Genomic DNA, 14873 nt, shown 5'->3' with positions numbered 1-14873 from the left:
ACCATGCATCTCCATTTTTGTCAGTTTTTATTTTTCTACATCATTTCAATACACCAGCTGTCCTTTATGTTGTGTGAAAATTTCATGATGAATGGATCAACAGAAATGCTATAAAATCACCTCTGAAAAACCTCTTTGCATAAACTTACATTGAAAGGTAAGAGTGTTTTTGCCTTCTCCTATTAGTCTACTGTTTTTTTCTTTGGACATTGACGATATAGAGCTTAACACTTACTATTTGCTGTTTCATATGGATGCATAATGATATTGATTTCATATCCATAATGGCAGATGTTTACTGTAATATCAGAATTGGACAAATGTTTAGATTTCCAAACAGATATTTGATGAGGTATTTATCGTACTTTGGAAGAGCAGAATGTTCCAGTTTACTGTGCTAAAATATTTGCATTTTATTATTTTTGCTGCATTTGTAACCCTCTTTAAAATAAATTGTATATTCCTGCATAATTCTAATTCATAATTTCTTCCCAGTTTCTGTATTTTTAAAATGCTTATGTATTGGCATCGGTATCTGGATCGGCAGATGTGTACATGCAAAATATTGGAGATCAGCATCGGCCCACAATTCCCATATCAGTGCATCAGTGGTGTTTCTTGATGTTGTAAATCTGCCTTGTGCTCACATTAAACTTCTTCCCCACCATGTTCTCATATCTAAATCTTTGACAGACTGTAACTTCAGTCACTGGTTTATCTCCTTTATCTTTCCTCTGTATAATCTCAGTGGCTGTCTTTAATCTTCCTTGTCCAGCTGTATCATAAATCTACTGTCAGATATACCCCAGAGGAGGCTTGGTGCTCTTAGTGTTTCTTCTTCAGGCTTCCTCATGCTATCCTTTTGGGTCTTGGTTCCTCTGAGTGGTTCTTCCTCTTGCTTTTAAGGAGTTTTTGTGAGTTCTTGGTTTCACTCAGTGGTTCTTCCTCATGCTTTTAGGGAGTTTTTCTTTGTGAGTTCTTGGTTTCACTCAGTGGTTCTTCCTCATGCTTTTAGGGAGTTTTTCTTTGTGAGTTCTTGGTTCCTCTCAGTGGTTCTTCCTCAAGATTGTAGGATGTTTTTTTTGGAAATTCTTGGTTCCTTTTAGTAATGCTTCCTCATTCGTTTATGGATATGTCTTGGTTCCTCTGAGTGATTCTTCCGACCGCTTTTAGACAGTTTCCCCTTTGGAGTCTTGGTTCCCCTCATTGTCTCTTTCTCATACTCATGGGGACTTCATCTTTTTGAGTCTTGGTTCTGCTCTGTCTTTCTTCCTCATGCTCTTTCTTCCTCATGAATCTTGGTTCCTCTCAGTGTTGTTTAGACCCAGATTGAAAGATTTGGTCCTGACCAGTCAGTTCTAACCAGAAACACACAAAGGAAGTACCTTAAGGGAGCCATAGAGACAGCAATATGAAGCTTGTTCAGAAATTTGTCCTCCCCATTAGTCAGATGTAGTTTGATGTCAGGTTGCCATTGTGGGGTGCTGTCCAGTATCACAGATGTCATTTCTGAGTGAGTACTGTTACACCTGTTTGCAGGAATAACCTTCATTTTAGCTCATTTGCTCTCACTATGAGTTGAAGCCAGTTCCCATTGTAAGGAGTCATTTGTGTCACCAGTTATGCAGTAATGAAGGCTGATGCACATCTTTCTCTGAAGCTCATGGAGCCATTCACTGCATCTCTTAAACTACAAATTGAATTTTGTCAAGCAGCTCAGTCCACAAGAAGGAGAGTACTCACTTTCCACTCCATGCTATAGTGAGTTGATACTGTTGCAAATTGATTCTAGCAGTAGGCGTACACTCTAAAAAATAAAGGTTCCTATATGGACACAGGGTTCTAGATAAAACATTCAACTGCTATAGAATATACAATGGCTCCTTAGGTTGTAGAAGAGCCCTCCCATCCATTCTACCCAATGAAAACACAGCCAGTTGCACTGTCATGGACTCTAGACATGGTGGAAAGCAGTAATAGGACTTTGTATTATTGAAGTAGCAGCTCAGCAACTCATAGACATAGCTGTACTTCATATATTGATTTTTAAATGGCTGAGCTGGCTCAGAAGATTTCATAAGATTTGAATAAGAGGCTGTGGTGGCTTCAGGACCATGGACAGCATTTGTCAGTGGCATCATGCCTTGCCTTTCCAAGCTGTGTCCCATTCCAAACTCTTGTTTTCAACTAGGGCTCGACCAGTAAAATCTTGTGGCTCAAATTATTAAGGAGCAAAAAATATTATACCTGATAATATTGGCTGATATTGTGAAACATGAACTGTCAAATATGATTGTCATACTGATAAATCTGAGGGACCTCAGTATCGGCCGTGGTTATCAGCCAACAGATACGATGGCCTGGCCGTGTTCTCAAACTGAACATAATATCTCTCTTGGCGCTGTCATTAATATTGTTCAGAGTATTGCACATTTAGTACATTTTGTTAGAGTGAGTGGGCTTGACCATACAGAGGCTCTGCAGATGGTTACAGTTGGAGGAGAATGACCATCTGTTGTCCTCCCAGTTCAGTGTTTGTGGGCAGAGCTGTATTGATATGCTGAGTTGTGTTCACACTTTTTCGAGGAGAGGCCTCTCCATTTCACCTGGCTGTTAAAAATCTTCTAAAGAAGCATTTCATCACCTGGGGTCCATTGATCTGCCCAGTATTGAGCTGAGCCCAGCCAGACTCGGTTATGTGCCGCCTCCGCCACAGGCCTAATAACACACAATCTGCTTAGCTTTTATTTAGAGGCTTTCTGATCTGATTTCATCTCTTCTTTTCTTTCTCAAACTACTTTCATTGGTTTGTTTCTTTGTTTCATTGTTGCTTTCTTTCCTTTGTTTATTCTTTCTTTATTTGTCTTTCTCTCTTTATTTGTGGCATTTCTTTTGTTCTTTTCTGTATGTTTTTCTTTCTTAGCTTTTTTGAGAAGTTTTCTTATTTTATCTCTCCTTTTCTTTATTAAATTGCTCGTTTTTTTCTCTTTCATTCTCTCTTTCATTCTTAGCTTTTCTTTTCTCTTTTTTCTTTTTCTTTTATTAATACTCTATTTTTTCAGTTATTTCTTTGTTTTGGTAATAGTTTCTTTCCTTTTTCTTTTTTCAAATTTTCTTTCATTTTTTTTCTTTAGTTAATTCTTTCTCTTTCTTTCTGTCTTTCTTTCTATCTTTCATTCTTTCTTTGTTACCTTTCCTTTGTTTTTTTCCTTTCTGTCTTAGCATTTCTGAAAAGTTATCTGATTTGATCTTCTTTTTCTTTCTTAAATTGCTTTTAGTTTATCTTTCTTTCTTTCTTTTTCTTTCTTTCTTTCTTTCTTTCTTTGCCAATCTCTCTGCCTTTGCTCATTTTTCTCTCATCCTTGCTCCCGTTTTCTGCTGTTGGTCACATATCTCATGCTCATCTCCATAAACAGTGGTCTGCTGCTGCAGGGACAGTGGTGGGATTACATGTCTTATACACAGTAACATATCAAAGGCTTGACGTTGTGTAACACATCGAAATAGATTAGCACATAGCAGCCCAGCTCCCATAGACCATAACCTGAATCCATTTGTCAAACGCATGTCATGCTGAGGGTGTGGACTCTATTTTGTGGTGCATATATATGTGCGCATTATATATATGAAGATAAGGCGAAATGAGATGGGCCATTGGCTGGTTGGAAGCTCCAGATGCTTAATGTGCTAATTTTTTATTATGGATTCAAGTGGCGCTATGTGTCGTTTCCAAGTGCACCATTTGCATAAGTGGAATGAGTTTTAATGTGACGTTCCATAGCCCAGAGCGTATATCATAATGGCCCATTGCAGTGGCTGGATGCTCTGCATGTGACTGCGATGGGCTGAGCTCATCGATTCACCACCATTTGTTTTCTTCTCCTTTTATCATTCTGCTAAGCTTCACGGATTGGACAGGAAGCGATGAGTTCTGAGGTGTGTGCGCGTGTGTACACGCTGTCATGCTTCAATGCCACTGCATATTTGTGCTGTTGACAGACTGTACGCTATGATGGCTCTGCTGAGGCTTCTAGACCTCATTTATGGACACAGTGAATCTCTTTATTCTATAAAGAATGACTGACAGGTATCTCTAAAGAGCCTCCCAGAGGAGGGCTCCACTGAGATTACAACCCAGACAAATCACCGAGTGAGTCCAGCCCAGACGACACGCAGATAACTTGTTTTCACGTTCTGAACTTTGCAGTGGTTAATTCAGGTGGTTTTATTTCAGAATCTGTTCATCCCATTTACATTCTTGACTTCATTCTCCAGTGCGGTTATGATCTAGATATGTCAGTGAGTTTCTCTCTGTAATTTGATTCTGTTGTTTGGAACAGAAGAGCGAGGGGGCCTGTCAAACAGATGGCTGAAGGATTTGAAGTTTATTTGAATTTCAGTGGTGCTGATGTATTTCATTCATTATTTGTTCTGTGCTCATGTGGATTATGTGGTTGGGATTTAGTGCTACTTGCAGGGCTTACAGCTGTGAGTCTGGATAGAAACCTCAGTGCAGCTACACTATAAAAATAAAGGTTACTAATTGGTTCTTTTTTCAAAAGTAAGGTTCTCGGGGGAAAAAAAAACATTAATTGGTCTGAAATATTTACATTATATGGGTGTTCTTTAACCACTTCAAGACTCTTATTACATCCCCAAGATTATTATTTAGAGATACAACTATTTAATATTTTCATTTTGGAATATTCTATTGAAAATTATCTGGATGGTCTTTCATAATAGGAAAAGCTCACTTTCACTTTCCTTACCAAACATGTTATTAAAGGGCCCATATATGTATATACCATATACATATGTATATATGTATATATATATATATATATATATATATATATATATATATATATATATATATATACCCATATATGTATCAGTCATAATTCAGTTTTACAAAAACCATTAGCTCTTACAGTTAAACAGGCAGTTTTTCATTACTGTGCCTTTAAGAGTGATATATGTAAATGATCTCTATTCTGGATGGTTGCTCTGAATCGGGTCTCATTCAGAAATGAGTTCTGGTTGAAAACACTCCTTATAGCTGAAGTGTGAATTGGGGGAGCAAAGCTATGGTTTTTGTGACATCACAAAAACATTTAATTCTAAACAGGTTGGTTTTGAAGCTTAGTTTCCACATATTGTCTGTATGGACCGGGGAGTGAATGGGTCGTTTAGAAACTTTAATGCAAAAAATAGTCTAATTCTGTGTTTTGTCGAATTTCTAAGTGTAAACAAGTTACCACATCCCCTATAGAGAACTTACTAATATATGACGTTTTCCTCCAAATTTTTGTGCTCAATTTTTGTTTTTTGTCGTTTAACATATTGGAAAATAATAAAACATAATACATAAAATATGCTAACAGCAAATAAACAGAATTGTGTTGTTCATTGTGCATTAAAATATGCAGACGTTTATTCATTGTAGAGGATTTGTTAACCTGTTTTTATTCAGAAAATAGTAATGGAAAAGATACACTGATAAATAAATAAAAAGGTGCACTGATAAATAATTATTTTTATCAGCAAGTATCATAAATGCTATTCTGGGGGATTCTGCCCAATTTGGCAGGTGCTGTCTGAGTGTGTCAGTGATAAGCAGTGCAGGAGAAAAGAAGAGTCTTTTTAACCTTCGACTTAAAAATGAAAACAACTATTTTTTGTTAATTTTAGTTTTCCTGCTGTTTTGGACATGCACACTCTCATTTATTGTTAGACATAAAGTCAACAGAAAGCATTTAAGCCAGCTAAGGATCTGGAACAGTAGGAAACTTACTTTTGACGACACCTGGAGTTAAAGGGCCCATATCATGGAAAACCAAATTTAAGTGGAAACTAAACTGCAAAAACAGCCCATTTTGAATTCATTGTTTTGGTGATGTCATACATCCATCTATTCAGCCTACATCGGTTTAGCCCTTTCCACGTACACTGAAGTTAAGCAGCGTTTCAGCCTAGACTGCTTTATTGAATGGTGCACAATACAGTGCAGCCAGTCAGCTCTGTTGTATTTATATACATCACTCCTAAGGGCACAGTACCAAAACAGAATTTTGAAATTCTGAATGTGAAAAATGTTAATGTAAAAATGAATTATGAACTTTTATTTTGGTACAAAAATGGATCTCAGTGAAAACAGTAAAATACAAGAAATGTTGAAGTGACAGTATCCTTTAAGATGGACACATTTCAAATCAGATGGTTAGGAATCTTCTATATGCCTATAGCCAACAGCTGCATGCTACTGGTGACTAGACACATATTAATTTCCCCACGGAAGTGTGTGGTTTCATAAAATATAAAAGTGTTAATAATTCAAATTTGTTATACTTTTTTGGATATTTTAATGATCCGATTTATCAAATATTATAAAATATTTGCTGCAGCCCTATTATTATTATTCAGTGATTACATGCGAAAGAGTTATTGTTATTGTTATTGGAATGAGGAATATGAGTCTGGATATGCTGACTGTTCTGAGGGTTTAAACATTAAAGGATAAAAAGATTCTACACACATTCACAAAATATTTTGTAAGGAATCTTTTTGTGTTTTTCAAGGACTTCACAATCAATGCATAGTAGAAGTGTAGTTAACTTTCTTTGGAGGAGCAGGAGGAAAATGTAATCTTTGCCTTGCTTATGTCTTGCAAGATTCCTGCCCCACCCCATCTCTTCAAATTATCTTGCATTAGTTTTACACTGCTTTGATTTCTTTTACTTGTTCGTTCTCTTTGGCTTTGTTGGGTTACTGAGGCAACAATCTCATTCATGCTTTGGCCATTTTGTATGAATATCTGCTCTTGTTAACACTTCTGGCCTTGGAGGCTGGTTTTGGCTGAAATATTTTCATGCCAGCACTTGCATATCCATTTGTAATACGTAGTCATTTTTATCTTTTATCATTTTCAGTCATTTTCACCGTTGTTATTGCCTCCTGTCATGCTTTTAAAAGTCTTTCTGGTTTGAAGGGCCCTTGTAAATGTAAATGTATTCCTTCACTGAACCTCTCTACAGCATCCACGCGTGGTAGAAGAATACAGAGCCTTGTTGAATTTGCATCGAGGATTGTAATAGCTTAAATGATGGGGCATAAATGCATGAGGGTCAAAAGGGGGGACTTTGCTTTTTTTCTCTACTTCTCAACTTAACCATTGGGGTAAATTGAAGTCATTCCCCATTTAGTTTGCATTGATTCCCTGTAGTGACTGAATAATAAGCCTTTGTGTGAAATAAACCTGGAGTGTTAAGGGGTTAAGCAACCTTTTAAAAATACAGAAGAAGGTGGTCAAAATGAAAGGAAAAATATTATGAAATAACAGCATGACCACTAACGCATGCTTTACTTCAGCACATTACTTTGTTGTTGTCCTTCAGCAGTTTTGAACAATTTCTTTATTCTTTGAACAGAACAGTTCTTTTATTTTTTTGTGAGCTGAGGTCTTCTAGCGCAAAATACTGCTATACCTTCTTGGGTAATCCCACGTTTAAAGGGCCCATATCCAGTCATAATGAATTTGTACATGACTGTTTTACAACCTCTCTTTTTCCTTTAGTGTTAAACAGGCTATTTTTGTTACTGTACCTTTAAGACTGATATGGAAAATGATTTCTATTCTGATTTGCCATCATGAATTGTGCCTCATTCAAAAAGGAGTTTGAGCTGAAACATTCCGCATAACTTCACTGTGAGTGGGAGGGGCTGAACTGCAGTAGGCTGAATGGGTGTGGTTTTCACAAAATCACAAAAACAGTGAATTCACAATAGACTGTTTTTACAGCTTGGACTGTATGGACTGAGGAGGGAGTGGTACGTTTACCAGTAACTTTACCAGTGTTTAAATACTCCTATAACCCCTTGCATAGCCAGGGCCCACCAGCAAGCCCAAAGTTTTATTACACACTTCTGTAACCAAAGAATAGATCAACCAGTTTCCTTTGAAGTTACTGAATAATAAGCCTTAGTTTGTAATAAACACAGGATTTTAGGGGGTTCAACTCTTTGATTTAAAATAAACGATGAACTTTGAGAGCTAAATACTAGTCTATTTCTTTTTTTTGTGTATTTGTTTTGGGGGGTGGGGGTGTAGAGATATTTGTAGGACACAGTGTTATTTAAGGTGGTGGTTCTTTCTGTAGGGAATTGCAAATGCATCCCACAAAAAGACCTATTTTTGACAATAAATGATAAAATGATAGTGTGCCTGAGTAAAACAATGTTTGCAAAGTTGTTTGGTTTATTTATGGCCTTATTAGTCTACCAATGCTGTAAAGTTCATGTCTCCAGCATGAGGAAAAATGTGAGGAAAGCTACTCTAGTGTCTTACAAAGGGGTGTCATGGGAGAACCACCAGTTTAAAGAACTCGTAGGCAGGAATAGACTAAATGTGTTTAATCTGTGTTTTGGAAAAGTCCGTGGTAACTGTCCGTGGTAACTGTCCGATCATAGCTGCGAAACCATGACATCGTAACAACCCTAATATGTAAATGTGTTCTAGTGACATCACAAAAACAGTTCATTCAAAATGGGCTGTTTCTGAAGTTGGACTGGGAAGTGAAGGTTTACATACTCCAAACATCAAATTCAGTTTTCCATAATATGGGCCCTTTAATAACCCAGCAAGCCTGTTTTATTTCCTAACAAAGGTCTTCCACCAATGGCTGGTGATGCATGGGAGATAATTAGTTTGTGAAGTGGCCCATTTGCATTCATTATCAGGTTCAAGTTGTTTTTGATATGGGTAGTGACATGAACCTTTTCTTTCTTTCGTAAAACACTGATTTTATTATGCTACAGTTTGTTATTCAGGACGCAGCAGTACCCTAATCTCCCTCTTGCCAACAGGGTGTCTGTCAAAATGCGGTGGTCTCCTATAGCATGTTAATGAGGGCCTAAGTAAGATAATAGAAAATGAAACACGTTCTACGCCTCTAATCAATATGTTTTCTCTGGACAAGCGGGGCTCCATTTTCCCCCAGCAAAGCGTCAGAGTGCTCTCCTCAGCATAATTGGCTCCTCTTGATGATGAGAGAAGGGGGAAGGAGGAGGGGTGGAGAAAGGGGGCCAGAGACAGGGAAAGAGACAGAGGGAACTGCTTATGGAGAAGGGAACTGCTTATGGAGAAGATACTGAGAGGAAGCTCTTCACCTTTGAGCTTCTCATTCTGGCTGCCTGACAGGAACTGCACTCAGAAGCACAGGAAACATGTGGTCTTCCCTCATCTCTACTACGGGAGAGATTAATAGACTTCTCCAATTACCTCAGACAGTGGAGGTGTTGGATTGGAGCAAACGTGACAGGCTTAATACGCCGGTTAAGAAGACTCCACGGCACAGCATGGCCTAGTTATACAGTCTGAGCTGTTTCCATGTGGCCTTGTTTTTCCCTAATGTGAGTTTAGGAGCCCATTAACGGAAGGGGACGACAGACCAATGCTCTTAAGGATGTGAGCTGTTCTCTCCGTTCAAAGTGACTTTATAGAAGTCACATTAGATTTGGCTCCATTCATTGCTAATGAGGTCCTGCCTTTTTCATCAGCCGGAGTAGTGGTTCTCCATTAGCTTTTTCAATGCTTTCATGTAAGGATGTGTACAAGTTATCGCAAACTTGCTCAGCTGTTTCAAGAGTCAGTATTCAAATGCTGAAACCACTATTCAGGCATTCGTTATTAGCATCAGAGGAATTCAGGGAGACAATTCAGCACAGTTCAATGCAGGAATTCTGGAGGAATCAGTGAAATCTCAGATTTATGTTTTAGCAGAGCTGTGAAGTCGGGATGCACTATGACAAATCATATTGGTTATTATATATATGTGATCAAGACTGAGATATTGAAATATCTGTATAACTTCAGTATGAGTGGGAGGGGCTAAACTGCTGTAGGCTGAATGGATGGATATTTGTACATAAGCTAGTTTTCATGACGTCACAAACATGAATTGACAGTTTTCGCAGCTGAGTTTCATATATATGCACTATATGGACTAGGGAGTGTTTACATACTACATAAAAAAAATATTATAAACATACAACATAAAAACAAACAAAATCTAGGTTTCTTTTGGGGTTAGGAACTGTGGACACACAAACACACACACACATATATGTATGTATATATAAAATGCCTGTTGCCCTATACATTGTGTGTACATTTCATGATGAATGGACCAAAAGAAACCCAAACGACTGCTTTACTCAGCAGCTATGATGTTGAAGCTATGATGTTGAAGATAATCTGATGACTAGATAATCTTTTTCTCCCCATAATCCCCGCAACTCGTTTTGGGTTAGCCTATCTTCCTTCATGCCTTCACATCATCCTTTCTGCTTCTAACTTGCAAGCCATGTTGTTATCAGCTATCGCCGTGATACACCTTGGTCAGTTGAATTGCTGCCATTTCTGTCAGATCAAACAGATACAGCTGAAATGGCTTGTTCCCAAGCAGTCAAAGCTGAAAGTCTGAATGAAAGGGAACATAGCAGCGGCAGTAGCAACAGCAGCGGCAGCAGCGACTGCGTACTTGCCTGCGTTTTGTCAGCTGTCGCACTACATTGCCTGGGGCTGATGTCTAAATATGGATTCCCTCCCACTGGAGGTTAAGGGATGAAACCAACTGCTGCCCGCCTGAACTGCCATGCAGTGTGAGTCGCCTCGGCACACTTCAGCTCCCATTTGCAAGGCCGTAGACCCATGTGGCAACATTGTGGTAATAAGCTGTGAAGATGTCTCCTTCTTTTACAGCACTTCATCTATGGGGCGTAAGGCAATAATTATCTTCTCTCACTGGCTTGTCTCTGACTGAGGCACGTGACATGAGGTCAGGTATATGGATTTTTCCTCATCGGGGACCAGTGCGTGAAGTGGTTTGAGGAGATAACAGAGATGTGTGGCGTGCATTGCTTTGTTCATTGTCAGACCGTTATGTCAGCATTGCCACAGGATCAACGGCCAGGCTCCACCCTATTGTTGCCACGTCACCTTGGCTCCGCCCCTTGTCCTTTTCATTACTGTAGTGTTTATTCTGTAATCTTGCCTTTTAGTGTCATTCCAAAATGCTGTATATCCATTTGTAACAAGTTTGAGTATAACCAGTTTTTTCATATCAGGACAATTATTTTTATTTCTCTAATAAAGATGGTATTCATCATAATATAGCATTGATATTGCTTGTATGTGTGAAGGCCACTCCCAGCAATGCAGATCAAGAAAAAAACATTATTGAAAATGATAGACTTGTCACGATTAGTACACATTACATCACTTAATTGCAGTTATTTGAGATGATTGCAATTATTTAAACTGGAATCATTTTACCCAGTTGTTAGATTTCACAGTCATGTTAATGCTGCTTGTCTTGCTTATCATCATAGCCTGAAAATACAAAAAAATATAGTGTTCTTACATGTTTAGAAGGCAGCACTGAGTACTGTTTGTTAGCTGTGTAGCTTTTTTTTAGCATGTATGCTGGAAGAATTTGTATTTTTTGGCTTATATTTTCACTCTTGTGAAAAACATGTAGCTTTACTTGACTCTACGCTCGATTCTGTGTAACTATAGACATTTGTGTGGTGTTTGTGTTCAGACATTAGTGTGTGAATAGCTAGCAAGTTTGATGGCTAATCAGCCAATTTGGCCACTTTAGGCTTGTACTTTGATAGTTGCACGCAATGAACAGGAAAAGACAATTAAATCATTAATTACAATTATGTACATGGCAGACTGTCCAGCTAAAAATTCATGATCATGACATGCCTAGAAAGTGGGCTATAATGTAGTTTGGAAACCAAACCCTTCAATTATTTTCGGCACCCGTCTTGTTTAATCTGTTTAATGTTGTAGTCCAGACCATTAGGAACAATAGAGAGAGGCAAGACCGAGACCCGGACACACTGAGTCTGAGTCAAGACATGACTTTGTAGTAATCAAGTCTGAGTCAAGACCAAGACTTAGAGTGGGTGAGACGAAGTCAAGACCAAAAAAAGTAAAAAAGAAATGTGAAATTTGTGATGAAATATGTGAAAAAAATAGATTTTTATTAAATATTATACATACTATTAAGGGATGCACCACAGGTTTGGCCACCAAAACGTTTCCTTCTAAAATGGTCAAAAAATGAAGTTTATATGAAGAACATTAGACATGCATGTTGTACTTATTGTTCAAGTATCAAGAGAGGGCCTGATGCTCAGGAACTTCTCCACTACAGGTTTGATACCACTTGATATGCTAATCACTGTAAACAACAAAAGCAGAAATGAAAAGCCCCCCGATTGCATGCTAACAATCTCTAGCCACAGGTTTTGAAATGACAAAAAAACTTCACAAATGACAGTGTGAAAGTGCAAACTGCAAAAAATATGGAAAGTGTAAAAGAATTGATGGAATTCATTGCAGATGTTCTCTGTTGTCAAGCACACTAGGTTTTGTTAGTAATGGAAGAGTATTTTCTGTATTATCTTGTAGTTTTTATATTTAGTATGTTTATTCAAAAGCATAAATAAAACAGCAGATAAAAACAAAAGTTTCGGTTTTTGAAACACTAAATTAGTGACTTGCTTTTTATCCTGTTAGCCAATCTGTGGGCGCGTTTTATTTTAGACACAAAAATATTGATATTTGATGATGATATATTAATATTAGGGCTGATGTAGCAGCAATTTTTGACACAGTGATGTTTGTGAACTACTGCAATATTGAAAAGCGTTTATAGTTGTATGAGGCTACTGAAATTAAACTCTGGTTATTCTGCTGTATGAGGTGCATCATTGAACATAATACAGCACATTAACACCAACGCAAGCTTGTTTTATTCCAGAAGCCACGCAGCACAGCGGTAATGTGGACGATTTCTGATTCACTTTTTAAAGCTGGTAACACTGTGAGAGTGTATATTGTAGCTTTTAGTGACAAGCGGCACAGAACACTGAAATCAGTGCATGTGTTCCTTTTGTTGTAGTAGCTGCTTTAGGACAAAATAGTCTTTATTTTACACAGCTGCCCCCTCAGCTGGTCCAAGAAAAGTCTCCTTTACCTGGAGACCAAGACAAGGTCGAGTCAAAAGGATTCCTGAGACCAAGAAAATTTCACATTTAACGCATTTGGCAGCCACTTTGAAGAGATCTTCAGAAATACTGCTGGTGTATATTGGAACCCATTTTCAGATACATGTGCATGTAGTATTGATCTAACCGAACTGCTTGACAAAGCACTGTCTGTAAAGAGAACTACATCGTGATGAAAGTTTGCTGAAATGTTCTGAAGAAACTGTTCTGCAAAATTCAAGGTGATGTTATGCAAGTCTGTGTGGCTCATATCTCTGGAGAAAATCTGCTGGATGTACAGGAAACCTGTGCCCACACACCTCTCCGCTTCAGCATACTGAATGTTTGTTCCCTCCCTCTTATACTTTCCTTTCTCTCCTCCCTCTCTTCACACAGTGCCATGCACCCCCTGGCAAACAGCTGTTGCCCACGTAGAGGTCTCTCAGCCTCCTGATCGTGTCCTCTCCGGCCACAGAGGATGCTGGGAATTTGTCGTGGGCGCAGGAAGTTCCTGGCTGCGTCCCTCGCCCTGCTCTTCATCCCAGCCCTCACCTGGCTCTACCTGTCTGCTGCCAACTTCTCAGGTAGGGGGTCTGTAGTGGGCTGTCGGGGACGTGGTTGTGGCTGTACAGTGTTACCTGCCTTATTTATTGTTACAAGACATTACATCTCTCTCTCCCTCTCTCTCTCTCTTTTTCTCTGTGTCTGTCTGTCAATTGTTCTTTCTCTCTCTTTCTTTCTTTCTTTCTTTCTTTCTCTTTTCTTTCTTTCTCTTCCTCTCTTTTGCTCTCTATTTCTGTCTCTCTCTCTTTCCAGCAATTTTCCTTTTTCGTCTCTAGTATGTTTTTTTAGCACCATTTTATGTTATTATTTTAATATTCAGCTATGTCTCCATCCCTCCCTTTCTCTCTGCTGTTTATTTATTGTATACTCTTTTTTATTTGTTTACAAGATTCTCTCTCCCTCACTCTCGCTCTCTCTAACTCTCTCGGGTCATTTTTCTTTTCTGTCTGACTGAAGAATGGTCCACTCTTTCTAATATGCTCTTGTTAGCACTATTTGGTCGGCTTGACCTTTCTCATTCCTGTGCATTATTAGCTAAGTAAGACGAAAGCTGCATTTGCATAACTATGGCTTGACATAATTCTGTTTCTGAGTGACCCAGAAAAAAAGCCCCATTACACTCAAGAGTGACTCTGCAGTAGAGCGCTGCAGAACTTCACTTTGAGGAGTAAATGTATACGGCGCATTCTGCACATTCTTCTCTATGTAAAGCTATTCTTTTTGCAGTCAGCTTGGGACGTCTAGTTTTATAGCTTTGGTATAGATTACCTCATATCTCCAAAATGCTGAATGATGTGGAAAAAAATTCAAAATGGAATTATAAGGCTTTGATATGACAGCAGCAAAATACTTATCTATAGCTTGATTTGGATGAAATTAAATGTACATGTTGTCTTGGGTGGGTATTTTCCTCTTTTGAAGGTGCTACTCGGTTGTTTATTAGTTATTTTCATCAGGATCAGTTAAGTTGGTGTGTTTCTCTCTTCTCTCCTTAGAAAATTGCAGTCAGAATTACCTGCTGTTTTTAACTGAATTAAGTGGTTTGATCTAATTTTAGTCCCGCCCTTATGCATATCTGCATGATTTTCCAAGCAGGTGTCACCTTGTGTAGAGGAAAAAATGCTTTTTGACCGCTCCTACTCACCATGTTTAGTCTCCTTCATATTAAACACTTCACAAATCATGAAACGATGGATTGAGAGGTATCTCTCAACCATTTACTTGATCTTCATGGTAGAACTTTGTCTCCA

At 38.3% G+C, this 14873-nt stretch overlaps 1 protein-coding gene across 1 annotated transcript in view; it reads left to right on the top strand.

Annotated features, from left to right (window-relative positions):
- LOC118812410 (LARGE xylosyl- and glucuronyltransferase 1-like) overlaps positions 1–14873 on the top strand; it is a 74461-nt gene that overhangs the window by 10130 nt on the left and 49458 nt on the right. Inside the window, exon 2 of the mRNA XM_036577416.1 lies at positions 13456–13643. Coding sequence (XP_036433309.1) covers positions 13538–13643 — 106 coding nt within the window. The 5' untranslated portion in view covers positions 13456–13537. The remainder of the gene's footprint in view (positions 1–13455; positions 13644–14873) is intronic.

The sequence above is a fragment of the Colossoma macropomum genome, unplaced genomic scaffold (genome assembly GCF_904425465.1).
Source record: "Colossoma macropomum unplaced genomic scaffold, Colossoma_macropomum, whole genome shotgun sequence".
NCBI classification, from domain to species: Eukaryota; Metazoa; Chordata; class Actinopteri; order Characiformes; family Serrasalmidae; genus Colossoma; species Colossoma macropomum.
This window is presented reverse-complemented; position numbering and strand designations above follow the sequence as displayed.